Below are 16503 nucleotides of genomic sequence, written 5' to 3' on the forward strand. Positions count from 1 at the left end.
TAAAACTCATGAATAAATAGGATGAGTTTGAATGAGGTATTTATTTACCCCGTTTTGAAGTGGTTAATTTGTCCAGTGTTAATGCTTTCAACTCACGCAGCTCAAGCGGAGTAATCCCCAACATACTGGATTAATATATTAGATGAATCCATGTTAATATCTTCTTCTACTGTATATACAGATTCTGAAGATGTTTCTTCTTCTGTTTATATCTTGCACTGTTAATATCTTGCAATATGATTTTTATTTCGTCATATTTTCATCAACAGTATGCTTTATTAAAATTGTTTAATTATCATCATGATGTGCCTTTTTCGTCTCGTCTTCGTTGACGAAATAAAAAAAAAACCTTTGTCAACGAGCATTTTCGTCATTGATTACATTGACGAGATTAACACAGCTGCAGAGCTCTTTTAGCGTGCTTTGTTCACCACCTTTCTCTGATTGGTGGATCATTTCTCTTCAGGATCATGGGTAGTGTAGTTCTTCACCAGTAATTCCATATAGTCCTATTCCGTATATGAAGTAATGCTGTTTCATCTACTGTTTTAATAGTATGCAGCAGTATACAGTGAACTGCAAAAAAGCTAGCGTTCCATTCTGAAGACATTTAAGTGTTGACTCCTAATGAATCGAATCATTTAACCGAGCCGACTCTCTGTAATGAATCGGACTTCCCAACGGCAGTTCTGGCAAGCGGGAGTGCGCATGAAGGAAGGTCGGGTGGCGCATGCGCAGTGCGGCGGTGGGGATTTCCAGCGGAACATGAAGGTAAGAAGCGCTGGATGCTGCTGGTGAAGAGGACGGCTCGTTAATGATGCTGCCCAGCACTACATGACACTGAGCGGGCGTGTTTCGATGAAAGTTTTATTTTTATTGACACAGGTAGAGCAGTAATGGGTGTATGGTTAATCTCTCTCTCTCTCTCTCTCTCTCTCTCTCTCTCTCTCTCTCTCTCTCTCTCTCTCTCTCTCTCTCTCTCTCTCTCTCTCTCTCTCTCTCTGTGTGTGTGTGTAGGGGGGGTTTAAAGGGCCCTACAGCTGCGCTAATGTTAGCAGTGGTTTGCTAGCTGCATCTGATGGCTGTCATACATGATATTTAAAGATTCAGAGAAAGGTATCGACTTAAATAATGTCTGTCCAATTAATAAACCCTATTTAAGAGATCATATCGGACTGACGGGTGTTTTGGCCGATATATTGACAGGCAGACTGTCAGATTAGCACTGTGGCTAACACACGTCACTGTTTATGTCACTGTAGCAGTGAAGTGCAGATACATAGCAGTCAATTATTAACGCCTCACTATCTTCTCTATGAACTATGATGGGTGTAGCTGTCGTTTGGCTGTATAGTTTCGCTGTTCAGTGAGGTGTTGTGTTTGGGATGTGTTGATTTCACGATGGTGGTGATGTCAGTCAAGCTCGCATTTGATGATGTCTCTTAATATGAGCTGTAAAGCTTGTCTTTTGTGATTATTCTTGCAGCAGATTGAGGTGACAGTGATGTGTTGTCATTTTTGTTTATGGGAGTACTGTGTGTAGTGTGGATGTTCAAATGACTGCCCTTTCAGATTGTTGTATGTAATGTTACTTCTATTCAAACTTTCTATCAAAACAGTGTAAATATGAGGGGGCTCAATGGGCAATCTAAATCACTGGCGCTTCACTGTTCAGTATCACTGTAGTCCTCAAACTGTTCATCTAAAACTGTGCAAACGCACATACTGGTGTATCTATACTATCTGTGTCTATATTATATTTGTTTGGATTTGAGGATCATCTTTATTAATAATGACATGAAAAACATCTGAAAAACTGAACTGGCTGTTTTTATAGTTTGCATGTTGGTATCTAAATGTCTCTTGAGGAGTGGTCGACCGATATTAGTTTTTTAATGGCCGATGATGACATCTAGAGAGCAAGGGTGGTCGATATATCACACAATTTAATATAGTAAATAACATATACATAAAATTAGGGATGCAACGATATCACTTTTTACGATCCGATTCCGATATCGGAAATCTCAGTATCGGCCAATACCGATCCCAAGCCGATACCAGTGTTGTTTTTTTGCATAATCAGTTTAGAATATCTTTACATTATTGTGTGGAACTAATTGGGGGTACACTGTAATATGAAAAGAAACACAAACCTCTAACTACACATTATTTCAATATAAATGTATGCAGCAGCCTATTAAAAAACTTTATTGTTAACTAGTATACTGGATAATGTAGCAGCAAAATTAACAGGAATTCCAGTAGAAAAGAAGCCAGTTTTCTTTGCAAATATTTTTCAACTTGTATCTGGACTTTAAAGGATTCAGATCTCTTTTTTGTTCAATTTAGTTGTAAGACATCAGTCTACTTTTCATTCACACTGTTATTTTTTGGAACCCATTCAACTTAAATATTCTTATAATTTGTAAACAAATAATAATGATTATAACAATAAATTATTATTATTATTATTATTATTATTATCATTGACTTTTAGAATTTTAAATACAACAGTAATATGTTCAATCATGCACCTCTAACTTTAAAACCTTCTGGCTTTTATTTTGACATTCTGAAGTGGTATGTAGGCAAGTTCACAGTAGTTTAATTTGCTTATTCAAATTCTGGTAAAATGTTCAGTTCTAAATGCATAGTATAAGTGAACCGAACTAGTGAGCATCTACATCCGAGATGCTGTTCTTGAGTAGCGCTCAAATATTGCGCACCGCTGTGAAGGCTAAAAATAGCCGCGAGTGTGTGTGTGTGTCTCAACAGAGCAGCACCATTCACTAACACGCTGGCGCTGCGCATACTATAATACTATACATATTTACTTATTAAACACAGCCTTTTGTGATTCACAGAGCTATCGCACGTCTTCGAGTGGCTTTGAATAAAATGCACGAGTCATATGAACTGCTTTAATTGTGTTTTTATGGTTCTATTATGTCATTTTTGGAGCTTGACAGTAACGAACGTGACTAACACACAGTATCGGATTTGGATCGGGCTTGTCAGACCGATACCTGATCCATCTAAAAGCTTCAGTATCGGAGCGGATCAGTGCATCCCTACATGAAATTGCCAAATAATAATAATAAACTCTTATTTAGCACTATATTTACTCAAAATTTCACACAAAACTTTAACTTTGTAAAATAGAATCTTTAAAAAAGTTTCTTCTGATTTCTGTTTAGTCATCCAATCTTAGTAATTTATTTGCACTTGATGAAATTGTTAATATATTAGGAAAAAGGAAACAAAAGTACACACAGTAGTCCAGCAACCATGGATGGCATGTCCACATTAGCAATCGCATTTAATCACAAAAGACCGAATCAAACCGATTGTACATATAGTGCACAGTAAATATTACATTTACTTAAAGTGCATGTGAGGTGCTTTTACTCTGAAGTTGCTTTCATGCGCTCATGCGGATCCAGCGAGCAGCAAACAGTTTACACAGCCGGGATCACCTGCTTGGATTGTCACGGTCTGATCGTCATGCAACATTTGTAAATCAGAGGAACTGAGTTTTGATCCGGGCTGACAGATGCTTCAAAGAAATATATTATACGAGCGCTCGACAGAAAGGAAATTCTGGATTTTTGTGAGGTTCGTGAATTACATTTGTTTAAACAACATATGGGCATATTTGCAGACGGTATATAATAGAAGTTTTATTGAGATTTGCCATTTGTCATTAAACAAAACAGTTAAAAGTTACAGGGAACTGCTGAGGAGAGAGAGGGAATATGAAACAGGTGAGCACTTTAACATTATGAGCTCAAACACATCTGTCGCGTCTCTGATATGCGGACCGTTTTAAATGAGACTGTGTTGCACACCGGTTTATTATTGTAGTAACACGATGGCACGTAACAACAAAACGAACTATGATTGGTCATTTACATGTCTCAGACGGCTCCTTCACGGGCAAGCAGGTGATTCTTGACACACTCGAGGTCTTAAAAAAACAAATCGGACAAACGGGAAAAATTATTGGCCGACACGATAATTAAAATATTCCCAATAACAGCCTATTTATTGGCCTTGGCAATAAATCGGCCGAAAAAAACTATTGAATATGGGTGGTTTCATTACTCTTGTGGTTGGCACAAACAATGTGTATCCCCGTTGCAACGGCTGTTTAATGTAATTGGGTTCATATTTTATTTAACCTTAAGATTTTATGTTCATGGTTTTCAAGGATGAGGAAGTCACACGACCTGTCCGTATTTGCATCTGGCCAATTTGGCTATTGAGTCATTCTTCAGTCTTTCTGTGTAAAGATAAAATAATGATGCTGCCACATTTCTAAGGTTATTTTTTGACCTGTACTTAGGATTGTCACGATTATGAAATTTTGCTGACGATTAATTGTCTGTTTTAGGGCTGTGACGATTCATTGTCTCGTTTAGGGCTTTCACGATAAATTGTCATATAAATTGTCATATTTTTAAGATGTGATTTTTTTCATGTGTGCCTCATACACCGCAAGAAGGCATTTTTACATATTTAACTTGAAATATAGAAATCAAATAATAAAATATTATTTCCTTTTAAGGCTTTAAAAACTTATGTATGACATTAAAAATAATGTTTTAAAAAACAAAATATTCCTAAATACTTAAAATATGTCTCTTTTCGGTCAACTTTAGTTTTGGTTAATTTTACATTCACACTTGTTTTTTGAACACACACACACACACACATATATTTATTTATTTAAAATAAAAAATCAAATATAATATTTATATGTATTTTAATATGTATATGCTATTTTTATTATATTATATGCAGTAGTAAAATATTTCTGTTCTAATCTCTTCACTTTCACACGTTATTTTAATGCTCTGATTAAACCCACAAGCCCTTATTTTTCATGAAGCAAAACCTTTGAAATTTTGTTTCATAATTTTATCATTCCACAGAAATAGAGTAAACGTGCTTCGCCTCTTTGCCACTGCATGTTATTAACACAGCGTGTATGAATCACGAATATTTGCCATTACACGATCGTTTAAAGTGAAACCGGAGCGCTTTGCGTTCAATATCACAGTTTATACTTGTTCGTTTATATTTTCAAGGGAGTTTTGCACGAGCCTCTGCTGACTGTGCGTGCATCAGAGCGCTTCTCGCGCTCTTCAGGACAGGAGCTGGTTGACCTCACTGGTGCGGCTCAGTGACGCTCGGACTCTGAGTTCAACTGAATGACACACAAACATGCTGTTCATGGCATTTATACAGTATACTCGCTTACAATTTGGGAACTAAAATGTGATTGGAATTTGAATCCCCAATAATCGCAGTTAGATCAAATAACAGACGGTTATTTAATAATCGTAATATTTAATAATACTTCAGCTCCAAAATCATAGGTAAAAATTGTCATTTTGACCCACTTTATAAAATAATGGATTACTCTGTAAATATTGATCTGTGGCATTTAATATTTTGGCTTCTATCATCATTTACAGTATGTTAATCTTTCTTCAGAAAAAGTATTAACATAATCAAAAATTTCAGCTGGGAAAATTTGGAAAACCAAACTGAAATTTGGTTAATTTGACAAGAAATAACTAGGGATGGGCGAGTAGTTTTGTAGTTGAGTACTCTAACCCACGAAAAATGAGTAATCAACTACCCGTAAATTATAATGTAACTTAAAAATAACAAGAAGCCTATGGCATGTTTGTAAAATTTACCAAAAACCGTTTCAAAATAAGTTAACCTAAACAAACTATGCTTTTCTTTTGGGGAAACAAATGCATGTATATTTTATTAAGCTTACGTACAAATACTGAAGGTATTAGAGTTATGCACATATATAAACACTGAGTCTACATAAAGGAACATCACATTTTTATAATTTCACGTTATTACTCAGAAAAACGTGCTGAAAGTTGGCTTTTTATAAAATACACTCTTCCCGTGTTCAGAGATATCATGCACATACACATACCGGTCTTATAAGCTTCTGAGTTTCTCGTACCGCTTCGTATTTTCTTTGCTCCATAAAAGCAGATCCTTGTCCATTGGTAAGCATGTCTCCAACAAGAACTGGATACCAATACAGTATAATTCAATAAGAATCAAAACATTACAAGTATTGCCACACTCAACTTCACATTTGGCCAAAGACATTGTCAAAATTGCTTCTCTCATCCAACACCTCGACGACACACATGGTGCCCTCCAGTGGATTTAATTGTAACCACAAAATTTGGTAAGAGATTCAGAGGGAAAGTACTGTGTAATTTTGTGTTTTTCAAGGAAGGCAAATGCAAGGAAAAGCCATTAGCAATATTCGAGTAGTGCTTTTAATAGTTGACTAGCTGGTGCTGAACAATTAGTTGATTACTTGTGCACATCCCTAGGAATAGCCTAACCCAATAACTTCTACCAAGTGACTGATGAATTTGTACCAAAATACCATTGAGTTGGAATGGACCACAGCTTTGACATCAACAACAAAATACATGTGACGCGTTTTCTCCCTTTTTAGAAGTTGAACTATAGAACCACTAACATAGGGGACTTGCATAATCAAACATATCACACAAATATTTAATTGTTCAGTGCAACATTGTATTTGGTGGCACAGATGATACAGATGCAGAGACTGAGACAAGCCCACTCTCATTGCACTGCACCCTGAATGTGTCGTGAGGCAGTCTGTTGTTATTCAAAGATATATTGTTCTTTTGTTGTTGCAGCAGCTGGCAGCAGTGAACATGGAGTTCTTGTCGCACAAACCATAACCTTAATCCCACTGCAAGGTGGGAAATCCTGGCAGTGAGGGCACTTCCTCCATCCAGCCCACCTCTCATCTCATGTTGCTCCTCTTGAGGCGTTTTGGCAAATGAGGCACCCAGAGATGCCAGCTACTTCAAGAAAGAGCCCTTGGCAAGGCATCCACGCAAATTAACCCAAGCACACCTTCACTTTCAGTATTCACTCCCTGTTCTGCCACACTCATTTGGAGGATGATCACATGCTGATTTTCCCTCACCAGACTCCACCCTTGTCCCTGGTCTTCCGGTGTCCAGTGGGAGAAAGCTCTTGATATGGCAAGGGCTGCCGTCTAAAGAAGCTGCTGTATTGTGGGATGAGATAAGAGGTTGCATGCTACGCAGCCCATTGCCACCAATGGATGCCAAGCTGCGAGAAGACCTGTTTCGCAGGTATGTGGCATCTCTGGAGAATCGGCTCGAGGAGGGAGCTGGTGATGGAGGAGGAGACAAGCAAGGAGCTAGGACTGAGGAGGCACTGATTTCTACAGCAACTGCACTGCTGGGCTCATACCGGCCAGATCCAGGGCAACGCTTTCGCATGGTGCGTTTCTACGACATTGCGGAGAACTCGCTGCGGACTCAAAGGGCCGCAAACCTGCAGACCTTGGAGACGGCCTTTGCAACACTGGAAACCATCTGTACAAACTTGCTGCTCTTTCCATGGAAGAAAGAGTTCCGTTGCATAAAGGTGAGTGAACATCTGAATAATCAGTAAACAGGGCTCCAGACTGTGACTAAAATGGTCGCAAATGCGACAAAAAGTAAATTATTGCTTATTAGATGTAAGGGATAATGTACAGTCAGCTGGTTGTTATCGCACAGTGCTATTTTGCAATAACAACCGGCTGACTGTATATTATCCCACTTATTACATGGCTACTAACCAATTAAATAAATACATGGACATAAAATATTAATTTGGGCAACTTTGGGACACTTACTTCCACATACTATGATTTGGGACACCAATAGGTTCCGGATTGGGATGCAGGATACATGTCCCAGTGTGGTCGTTAAGGAAGTGCTGTGTGCTTCACAGTGCATGAGTGCTCTGCTCTGTAATCTCAGATAACACACAGTGCTTGTGATTCTGTGGAGTTTAGAGTTATGAGCAGTCTGCTTCACACATTCATTTTAAAGCACACAGCTCATGCAGACTAAGATTGCAGTCTTTCACAGTTTAATAAACACACTAGGTCATGTCACGATTTTATTTCCCGCAAAATATGTCAAATTCGTGTGTGAACATTTGTAAGCAGTTGTGTGTCAGTGAGACAGCGCACAGGTATTGAATTGAGTCGGTGCTCGGAACTACGGATACTGCAGAAACACTGGTAACGTGATATCTTTTTTTATTTTATTACCGACTTGGTAGCGAAGTACCTGTACTTTTGACATCACTATTGGTGGGGAAAATGAACAAAATAATTATTATTTAAGAGGGTTTTGAGCCAGGCATTTGAAACCAACATACAAAACCACTGCAAGAGAAATCGCACATTTTTGCATTTGGACTTTTGACTCCAAATCTCATTGTTACTGAGATATACCCCTTGTGACAACTAGCCTTGGTCTCTTTATATAGTCATTTTATATTATAGTAACAATATATATCATAATATAGTTATTTTTATTTGAAATGAAAAAAAATTGTTTAGTAAATAACCATGAATGATAAGTCTGACATCATATACATTTATATTGCCTTGCCTCTGGGGCTTGCTAATATATCTTCTATCATGAATTTTCTTGGTTTCTTCTGTGATATGAAATGGGGCAGTGTGACTGAAATATGTCATAATTATTTTGCTTTGAGAGTGTAACAACTTTTCTTTGGCTTTTACAGACCTTCACAGGGCCGTATGTGTACCAGTTGCAGTCGGTGATATGTGACGCAGAGCTACGTTCACTGCTGCGTTCCATGGGCTATTCAAGAGACCAGGAACTGCAGTACAACGTTAGGGACCATCCAGGCGGATTTACCCACCTCCGACAGCTGGCCTTTGAATTGCTCCTCGCCCAGGCTGAATGCCGTTTACTTGCTGAGGTGGTATCTATGTCTCGGGGTTCAGCCTCAGAGCTGGAGGCTGTGGAAGTGAGGAGGAGCACCAGGGAAGATGCTGCCGGGTGTGCGGACGCCCTCCGCCGACGGGACAGCCTTACAGGAGATTTGTCCCGCCTGTCTGTGCGGCCGGTAGATATCGAACGTGCCCACCTCAGGCGAAGCGGCCGGCCGTCCAAGTCGGTGGATGTAACCGACAGTGCTGGACACTGGCACCAAGCCAGCAAGCCAGTGCTGAAGGCCTCGCTCAGCCTGCGCAAGGAGCCATTGTTTGTCGACACAGAAGAGGAGATGAAAGATGAAATCATCCGACCTAACCTCTCGCTTTACCCCGTGGTGGCTCCACCCTCTTACAGCCCCGTCGCTGACTTCTTCCCTATTCAGTCACCCCCGTCTGAGCCATACTCATACCACTTGTCCTCCCTGGATGAGGTGGATTTGTACACTGAGCGGGGCTTGGGTGGGCATCAGATGCCCTCTAGGCCTCCTAGCCGGGAGCCGCAAGAAGCCCGGGATGGTTGGGTTCTGAAGGGGCATGTGATGAAGTGCCAAGGCTGTGGCATGGGCTGCCCTTCGCTGTCGTCTTGCCAGACGTGCGACATGATCCTGTGTCCGTCCTGCCACGCGCTAGAACCGGCGCCCTGTTGCGGCTTCCAGGATTACTCGAAAACTGCCCGCCCTCTGGATGGCTACATGCCCATGAAGGAGAAGCTGTCGGTCTACTCCAACGCCCACACTCACCCTCATCCCCACCCACTTCCCCATGCCCATTCACACTCGCTGTTGCTGGACAAAGCTGTGATGAGCACCAAGCTGTTTCCCAGTAAATCTGTGGGTCCCAGTGCCAGCCCGGTGGTCAGCTCCGGCAGCAGCATCATAGGTGAGCGGCTGGGTGTAGGCGGCTCCCGCTGCGGCTTTTGCAACAAGCCAGGAGCCTCTCACACTTGCGTGAACTGCTCCAAGGTGTCATGCGACACATGCATGAGCCTTTACGCCAGTGATGGGTGCACCCGCAAAACCCCTCACCATAACTTTGTGCCCAATCACCAACTCAATTTCAAATCCAGCTCCATATCTCACCTCGTATATCGATAGACCAGGAACAAAGCTACAGTTGTGCACTACACCTTCTATCTCTTGTTTTCCACCCTCTGTTTTTTTTAATTTTTTTTTATTTATTTACCTTTTCTGCTTCCTTTCTCAGTTGGCAATTGTTTGGTTTTGGTCATGTGATCTTGCAGTGCATTTCCTGTCCCTCGGTAGCTTTATCAAGAAGCAAGCAGAACAAAGAAAAAAAAAAAGCTCTTTGACCAGAGAAATCCTTCCAGTATCAATGTTTGTTAGCTTAAAAACATGCAGTGCATAAGAACTGTAAATGTTTAGCATTCTTCTCCCTGGAATTAAATCGAAGAACTTTTCAAACTTGAACAACAGAAAAAAAATAACATTACACTGGAAGTAAATAGTATATATTTTGAATTGTGACTATATATCTAAGACTATTGGTTTAATGGTGGGTGGTTTTCCTTGGTGAATGGGGTTTCAGTTGTGAATCTGTACTTTCTGTTAAGTCACTATATTGAGTCCTTTGACAGGAAATGCCTTGTGGGTTTACCCCTATGAAGTCAGCCTACGCTGTTCAAAATGCTGCTGTTGAAAGTAAAACCAGGAGGGGGCACTCCTGGACACAAACATATTTTGCAAGCGCCATGAAACTCTGCCTATGCTCATATTTGCAAAGTTTATGCATGTATGAGTATATCAAATTAGATGTTTTTTGTTGTCAGTCTGATTTTCCTTTACATAATCTGTCTAGTTAAGGGTGTAATTTATTGCATTTGAGAATAATTTAATACGCTACTACACTGGCTATCATTAGATACGCTTTCAGAATTTATGTGTTAATTTTGTAATTAATTAATTATACAGTAAATTTATGATTGTTTGTACATGGAACAATCGTTAATAAAAGTACTACTACTAGGCTAATCGTACAGAGAAATGTCCGAGTTATGTTTCACCCCAAAATAAATAAATAAAAGTCCGAAATTATGTTTTGCATGAAGAAAATGAAACCTATTTTCAGGACCATTAATTCTGTTTTGTTTGTTTTAAATGAAATCAGCATATTCAATTCAGTAAAACAAACTCTACAATGATACTTTTAACTGGGTTTTACAAATGTAATTTACCATTTAATACTTTTCACATTACAGTAATGATAATGATTTTTTTATTTTTTTATTTTCATCTTAAGCATCATTTTCTTTATTCAACATATTTTTTTATTTTGATTTCAGGGGTAAAATATACAAGAGCACCTTACAGGACAAGGAGGGAACTTATTTTCTGAAATACTTTTGGGTTTCCTCGCAATTATTTTTTCCATCACGAAAATGTAACCATGGTTTTACTACAGTAAACATAGTTGAACTATGGTATTTGTAGTTAAACGATAGAAACTCAAATTTACCATGGTATTACTGCATTAACTATAGTTAACTATGGTGTTTGTAGTAAAACCATAACCACAGAAAATGTTAATTTGTGGCACAAGTAGGCTATGGCTTTTAAAACCATGGGTTCCACCAAAAACAAAACAAAAAACATGCATTTCCACAAAGTATTAATGGTTTCACTAGAGTAAACCTGCAGTAACCGTGTAACCATTTTTTGTAGTTAGAAGCATGGTTTTTGTATTAACCATGGTGTTACTATAGTAAAACTAACCGTGTTTTGTTTTGGGTTTTTTTTTTGGAAGAGTGTTTGATTTTTATTACCATAGTTTTGGTTTTCATGTGTTATTATGATTTTACCACAACAGTCATGCGTAAAATACAGTTTCTGTAGTAAAACCTTGGTACATTTTGTGGTTTTACAACAAATACCATATTTCAGCTATGGTTACTAGTTAAAAGTAATTATGAGGGAATGCAAATCTATTTCAGAAAATAAATTCCCTCCTAGATTCTATGAGATTCACCATACCAAGTGACTGCTAGTCATCACACTAGTATAATTTCACAACATTGGAGTCTTTTTTTTTCTTCTTCCCTTAATGCAACTCTGATTTTAGCAAGGGTTTTCCATTTGCTCTGTGCAGTTAACCACTGTTGTGTTTTATTTTCTGTGCCTGTACCAACAGAACAAAGCCAGTGTTTCATGTGCAATCCCCTGTGTTACATATCTTTAATTTCAGAGACTTTTTAACCTGCTCCCTCTGCTGCCTTAGGTAACCTCTCCAATAACCTGAAGGCGCACTGGTGTCTCAGCAGGACTCAATGCATAATCTGTACGCGGCATCAAGCGGGGGCCAAAAAATCTGTCAGGGAAATAGAAACTAGCACAAGACATGAAGATGGTGTGCTGTGATGAAGTAACGCCAGTATGTGTTTTTGAGTTCATGAAACGAGAGTGTTAGTGGATGCGGTCAGCCTTCCATCATTGCCTTTATCTCTCCATGAATGAGACTCTGCTATATCCTTTAATTGTGCATTTGTTTCCATTACATGAGCAGCCAAACATATCCTGATTGGTCTTCACACTCAAGCGACAGCATGATTAACCAATCAAAACTGCTATGTGCCAAACGCCACAGGCTGTGAAGATAGCATCATACCCTACTTCGTACTGAGGCAGTAACTGAGCCATTTGAAAGTGATTTCACACTGATGAGTGATAGTTAACCTATGTTTGACTAAGCCTCTTTCCAAAACACCCCCCACCCCCCATATCATTCTTGTTTTTAAAGGGATAGTTCACTCCAAAAATGGGAATTTTGTTATCGTTTACTCACCCTCGTGTTGACTTTCACCCTTTTTAATGACTTTCTTCTACCGAACACAAAAAGAGAACTTTTAAAGAACTGTTCTGGTCCCTCTTTTCTATACAGTGGCAGTGGATATCAGAGCTGGCGAAAAGACTGAAAAACTAAATTAAATTTTTTGTCCTAAATATGAAAAAAATTCTGATTATTTTGATATGTCAGTGACATTATTTCAGTTATGAGAAAAGCTACAGCACATCAGTGATCACTAGATTTTTAGTCCACAAGAGGATGGATACATAAACCAAACAGCACCATGTTATGTTGTTTTATTTGCAAAGAACATGCGTAACAAAAATGCATTCTATTCTAAACTATATTGCATAAAATTATAAAAGTCAAAGGATTTTTAGACAGTTCATATTTTCAAATCTTAAGTAAAAAAAGGTAAAACATGAAAAGAAATGCTTCAAAAGACAGTTCTTTGTAAACTACTCAAAAGCAAAATGCTTCAGAATAGCGTCGGTACCACAGTTTTTAATTAATTAGTTTTATGAATGTCATGATGTTCTTTTTACCTTTCGCAGCATCTAAAAACACAGCGCTCCTGCACGAGACGCTGAATAAACAGCTGGACGCAGTGCAACAGTCAAAGATGTCCATCTAGCGCCTGTTTACATATAAAAACAACGGGAAAAGAGCACAGACAGACACAAAAACAGTTCTGTGTAAACGGCCCCTTGTGCTTCAAGACGCAATGACCAAAGACCTCCACCAAGTCATCAAATTTCAACAAACCAGTTTTTACATTAGAATGTGCATTTTTATTATAAATTTGATGAATATTAAATTTTCATTTGACAGGCTTAAAAGACAGTGACTTTGCTTTCAAGCTTAAAAGTAGTCCATGTGACTTGTACTCCATATTTCAAGTATTCTAAAGATAGATTTTTGTGAAAAGCAACCAAAAATTTTAATAATTATTCAATGAAAACCTTGACTTCCATTGCGTATTCATGCGAGTGCATGAGAGAAGCTTGTTCACTTAAACCTTTCACTTTGTGTTGTTTAGACCAAAAACTGAAATACTTTGATGATACATTTGCATCCTTTTTAAAGCTTGAAAGCAGAGTCACTAGCTATGTTTCCATCCAAGTTGCGGAAATAATTTATGCTAAAAATATAAATATCGCAAGAACTATTTGCAAATAAACAGCGTTTCCATCCCATGTGTTTAGAGAACAAAGTAGTCACTTAGAAAATAGCAATGAAAATCACATGACTTTTTGATGCACATGTAAATCGCTATGTAAATTCAATAGGTTTATAATTGGCAAATGTGTTTCCATCATAGTTTGCATGTCTCCTGACCAAATAAAAAAAATATCCACCTTAAAGCCTATAAGTTTATTATGCACATTTTTAAAACTTTATTTGCATCTTGGTTTTTCCATCCAGCATTTTAAAATATGTGAATGGAAACTAAACGCATCTAATATGCACTGATTTTTGTATTGAACAGAGGGACTGGGATGTTTCTTCAAAATCCCCCTTTTGTGTTCCGCTTTATAAAGAAAGTCATATGGATTTGGGATAGCTCGAAGGTGAGTAAATTACAGAATTTTTGGGGTTAACTAATCTTAATCTGTGTGTGTGATGATTTCACTGGAGATGAACTGCTGGTGATGAGTGATTTGACCCTGGCGTGTCCCCCATAGACACACAGTCCGTGGCTCCTCACATTCTCCATGTCCATAAAGCATTATTCACATAGCTGAAAAGGCCACAATGGGGGGGGGGGGTTTGGGGGAGTTGGCCAAAATGTTTGTCAGTGAAAGTATAATCCTATAATTATATAAATGAATAAAAAGCGATGATTTTATAAAATAATTTCAAGAATAAAATTCTACAAAAAAATTGCTGCCTTGGTGTTTGAGTGTTGTGTTTGCTATAGGTCATCATGAGCGTTCAGCTGAAATGTCTGTTTAGTTTGAACTCTTTCAATAAAAACGTGTCAAACTATATTTAATGTTTAATGATCAGTTATGAGGTGCAACGCCCCAGAAAAAGAAACTAAACCATTGACAATGTCCTGTCGCTCATCACAATTGCAGCTGTTTAGAACAAAAACTGATTAACTTGGAAGATGTACCTTTTATCACTCTGTTGCTGGTTACAGCCGCAACAAGCACTCATAACATCATAATATAACATTTTTGTTAACAATTTTATTGATTCCAAAAATAAAACATACAAACACAACATAAAAAATGGAATCAATTATTCACATTAACACCCATACCCCATCCCCCCTCCCCCAAACATGCAGTACTGTGGTCACCAACAATTAGATCATCAAAATAAATACATAAAAAAAAAAAAAAGATATACATTCAAACTAAATCAATAAAACACATACCCAACTAAACTACAAATCTCTCTCCACAGCCATTCCCTGAGAACATTTTTACATCTAGCTGGATCAGGGAAAATGGACGGTAACTCTTACACTCGCTAGGATCTTTGTCCTTTTTAAGAATCAGACTGATCCGGGCTTGTGTCATGGTTGGGGGAAGCTTTCCATTCTTTAATGATTCTGTATAAACTTCTAACCAAAGTGGAGCCAATTCTGTAGCATAAGATCTAGATTTTATAGATTTTACTGAGGGAATGGTAAAAAAAAGACACTCTCTGCTTTATATATCTAGCCAAAAGCTTCCCTGCTTTGTCCCCTGACTCAAAGTATGACTGTCTTGCCCTGAATAACCAAAACTCCAGCTTCCACGACAAAATAGTATTATATCTATATTTCAGTCCATTCAATTCTCTGAAGCATCAGATGACATTCGGTGCTTCAGCTCTGCTTCAGCACTTTTAATATTCCCTTCCAACTCCACAAGTTCTCGTGCTTTAGATTTTTTGATGAATGAGGCATACTGTATGATCCGACCCCTAAGAACAGCCTTAAGTGCCTCCCAAGCCACGCCCACAGAGGATACTGAGGACCAGTTGGTCTCCATATAAACATTGATTTCAGTCTTTAACATTTGTTGGAAATCAGGATTTTGCGAATGGGATACATTAAAGCGCCAACTATATGATTTCTTTTTCTCTGTGTGTGGCAACACCTCTAAACTCACCAGGGCGTGATCTGAGATTAAAATGTTTCCAATTGAGCAATCAACAACAGATGAAATGAGTGACTTAGATATAAAAAAAAATAAAATAAAATAAATTAAAAAAAATCTATTCTAGAATAAATCTTATGGACTGATGAAAAAAAATTATAGTCCCTAACAGATGGGTTCAAAAGTCGCCAAATATCTACAAGACCAAGATTTTTTACACATCCTGTGAAGCGTCAATGTTGCTCTAGGGGGCTTACACATTTTTGCTTCACTATGATCAAGGACTGAGTCCATCAATAAATTAAAGTCTCCTCCCAATATTATATCATGAGGGGTGCCAGCGGCTTGCAACATCCCTTCAAGATCTGTAAAAAAACCCTGATCATCAGCTTTAGGTGCGTAAATATTAGCCAAAATCAACCTTTGGCCCTGAATATCTGCTAAAACAATAATGACTCTTCCTAATTTATCATTAATCTGTTTGAGAAATTTGAATTGTAGATGTTTACTTATCAATGTAATGACTCCCCTACTCTTACTCGAGCCAGCACTAAAGAAAACATGCCCACCCCATATCTTCCCAAATTTTTCAGCTTCCTGCTGGGAAAGATGTGTTCTTGAAGAAAGACTATATCATATTTCTAACGCTTAAGAAAAGAGATAACCTTCCTTCTTTTTATGGGATGCCCCAACCCATTCACATTCCATGTGGAGAGAGATAATCCATTCTCATTAACATTTGACATA

The 16503-nt window shown here is 38.2% G+C and overlaps 1 protein-coding gene across 8 annotated transcripts; it reads left to right on the forward strand.

Annotated features, from left to right (window-relative positions):
• The first annotated feature begins 720 nt into the window (after window positions 1-720).
• spata2 (spermatogenesis associated 2) lies at window positions 721-14431 on the forward strand. Of its 8 annotated transcripts, none has more exons than XM_051659821.1 (3): window positions 721-771; window positions 6726-7488; window positions 8647-14431. In XM_051659821.1, the coding sequence occupies exons 2-3, from the start codon at window positions 7132-7134 to the stop codon at window positions 9955-9957; spliced, it is 1668 nt and encodes a 555-aa protein (XP_051515781.1). In that variant the 5' UTR covers window positions 721-771; window positions 6726-7131; the 3' UTR covers window positions 9958-14431. The 8 variants fall into 8 exon arrangements, with proteins under 8 accessions (XP_051515781.1, XP_051515778.1, XP_051515777.1 ...); XM_051659818.1 differs by having other exon boundaries at window positions 728-771; window positions 6723-7488; XM_051659817.1 differs by having other exon boundaries at window positions 750-885.
• Window positions 14432-16503: the final 2072 nt, after the last annotated feature.

Source organism: Myxocyprinus asiaticus, chromosome 28 (genome assembly GCF_019703515.2).
Source record: "Myxocyprinus asiaticus isolate MX2 ecotype Aquarium Trade chromosome 28, UBuf_Myxa_2, whole genome shotgun sequence".
Taxonomy (NCBI): domain Eukaryota; kingdom Metazoa; phylum Chordata; class Actinopteri; order Cypriniformes; family Catostomidae; genus Myxocyprinus; species Myxocyprinus asiaticus.

Excerpts from the sequence above, each read along its gene's own strand:
- spata2 (XM_051659821.1), top strand. The coding sequence starts at position 7,132 with ATGCTACGCAGCCCATTGCCACCAATGGATGCCAAGCTGCGAGAAGAC. Across the intron at positions 7,489-8,646 it reads AAGAGTTCCGTTGCATAAAG|ACCTTCACAGGGCCGTATGT; the intron begins GTGAGTGAACAT and ends TGGCTTTTACAG.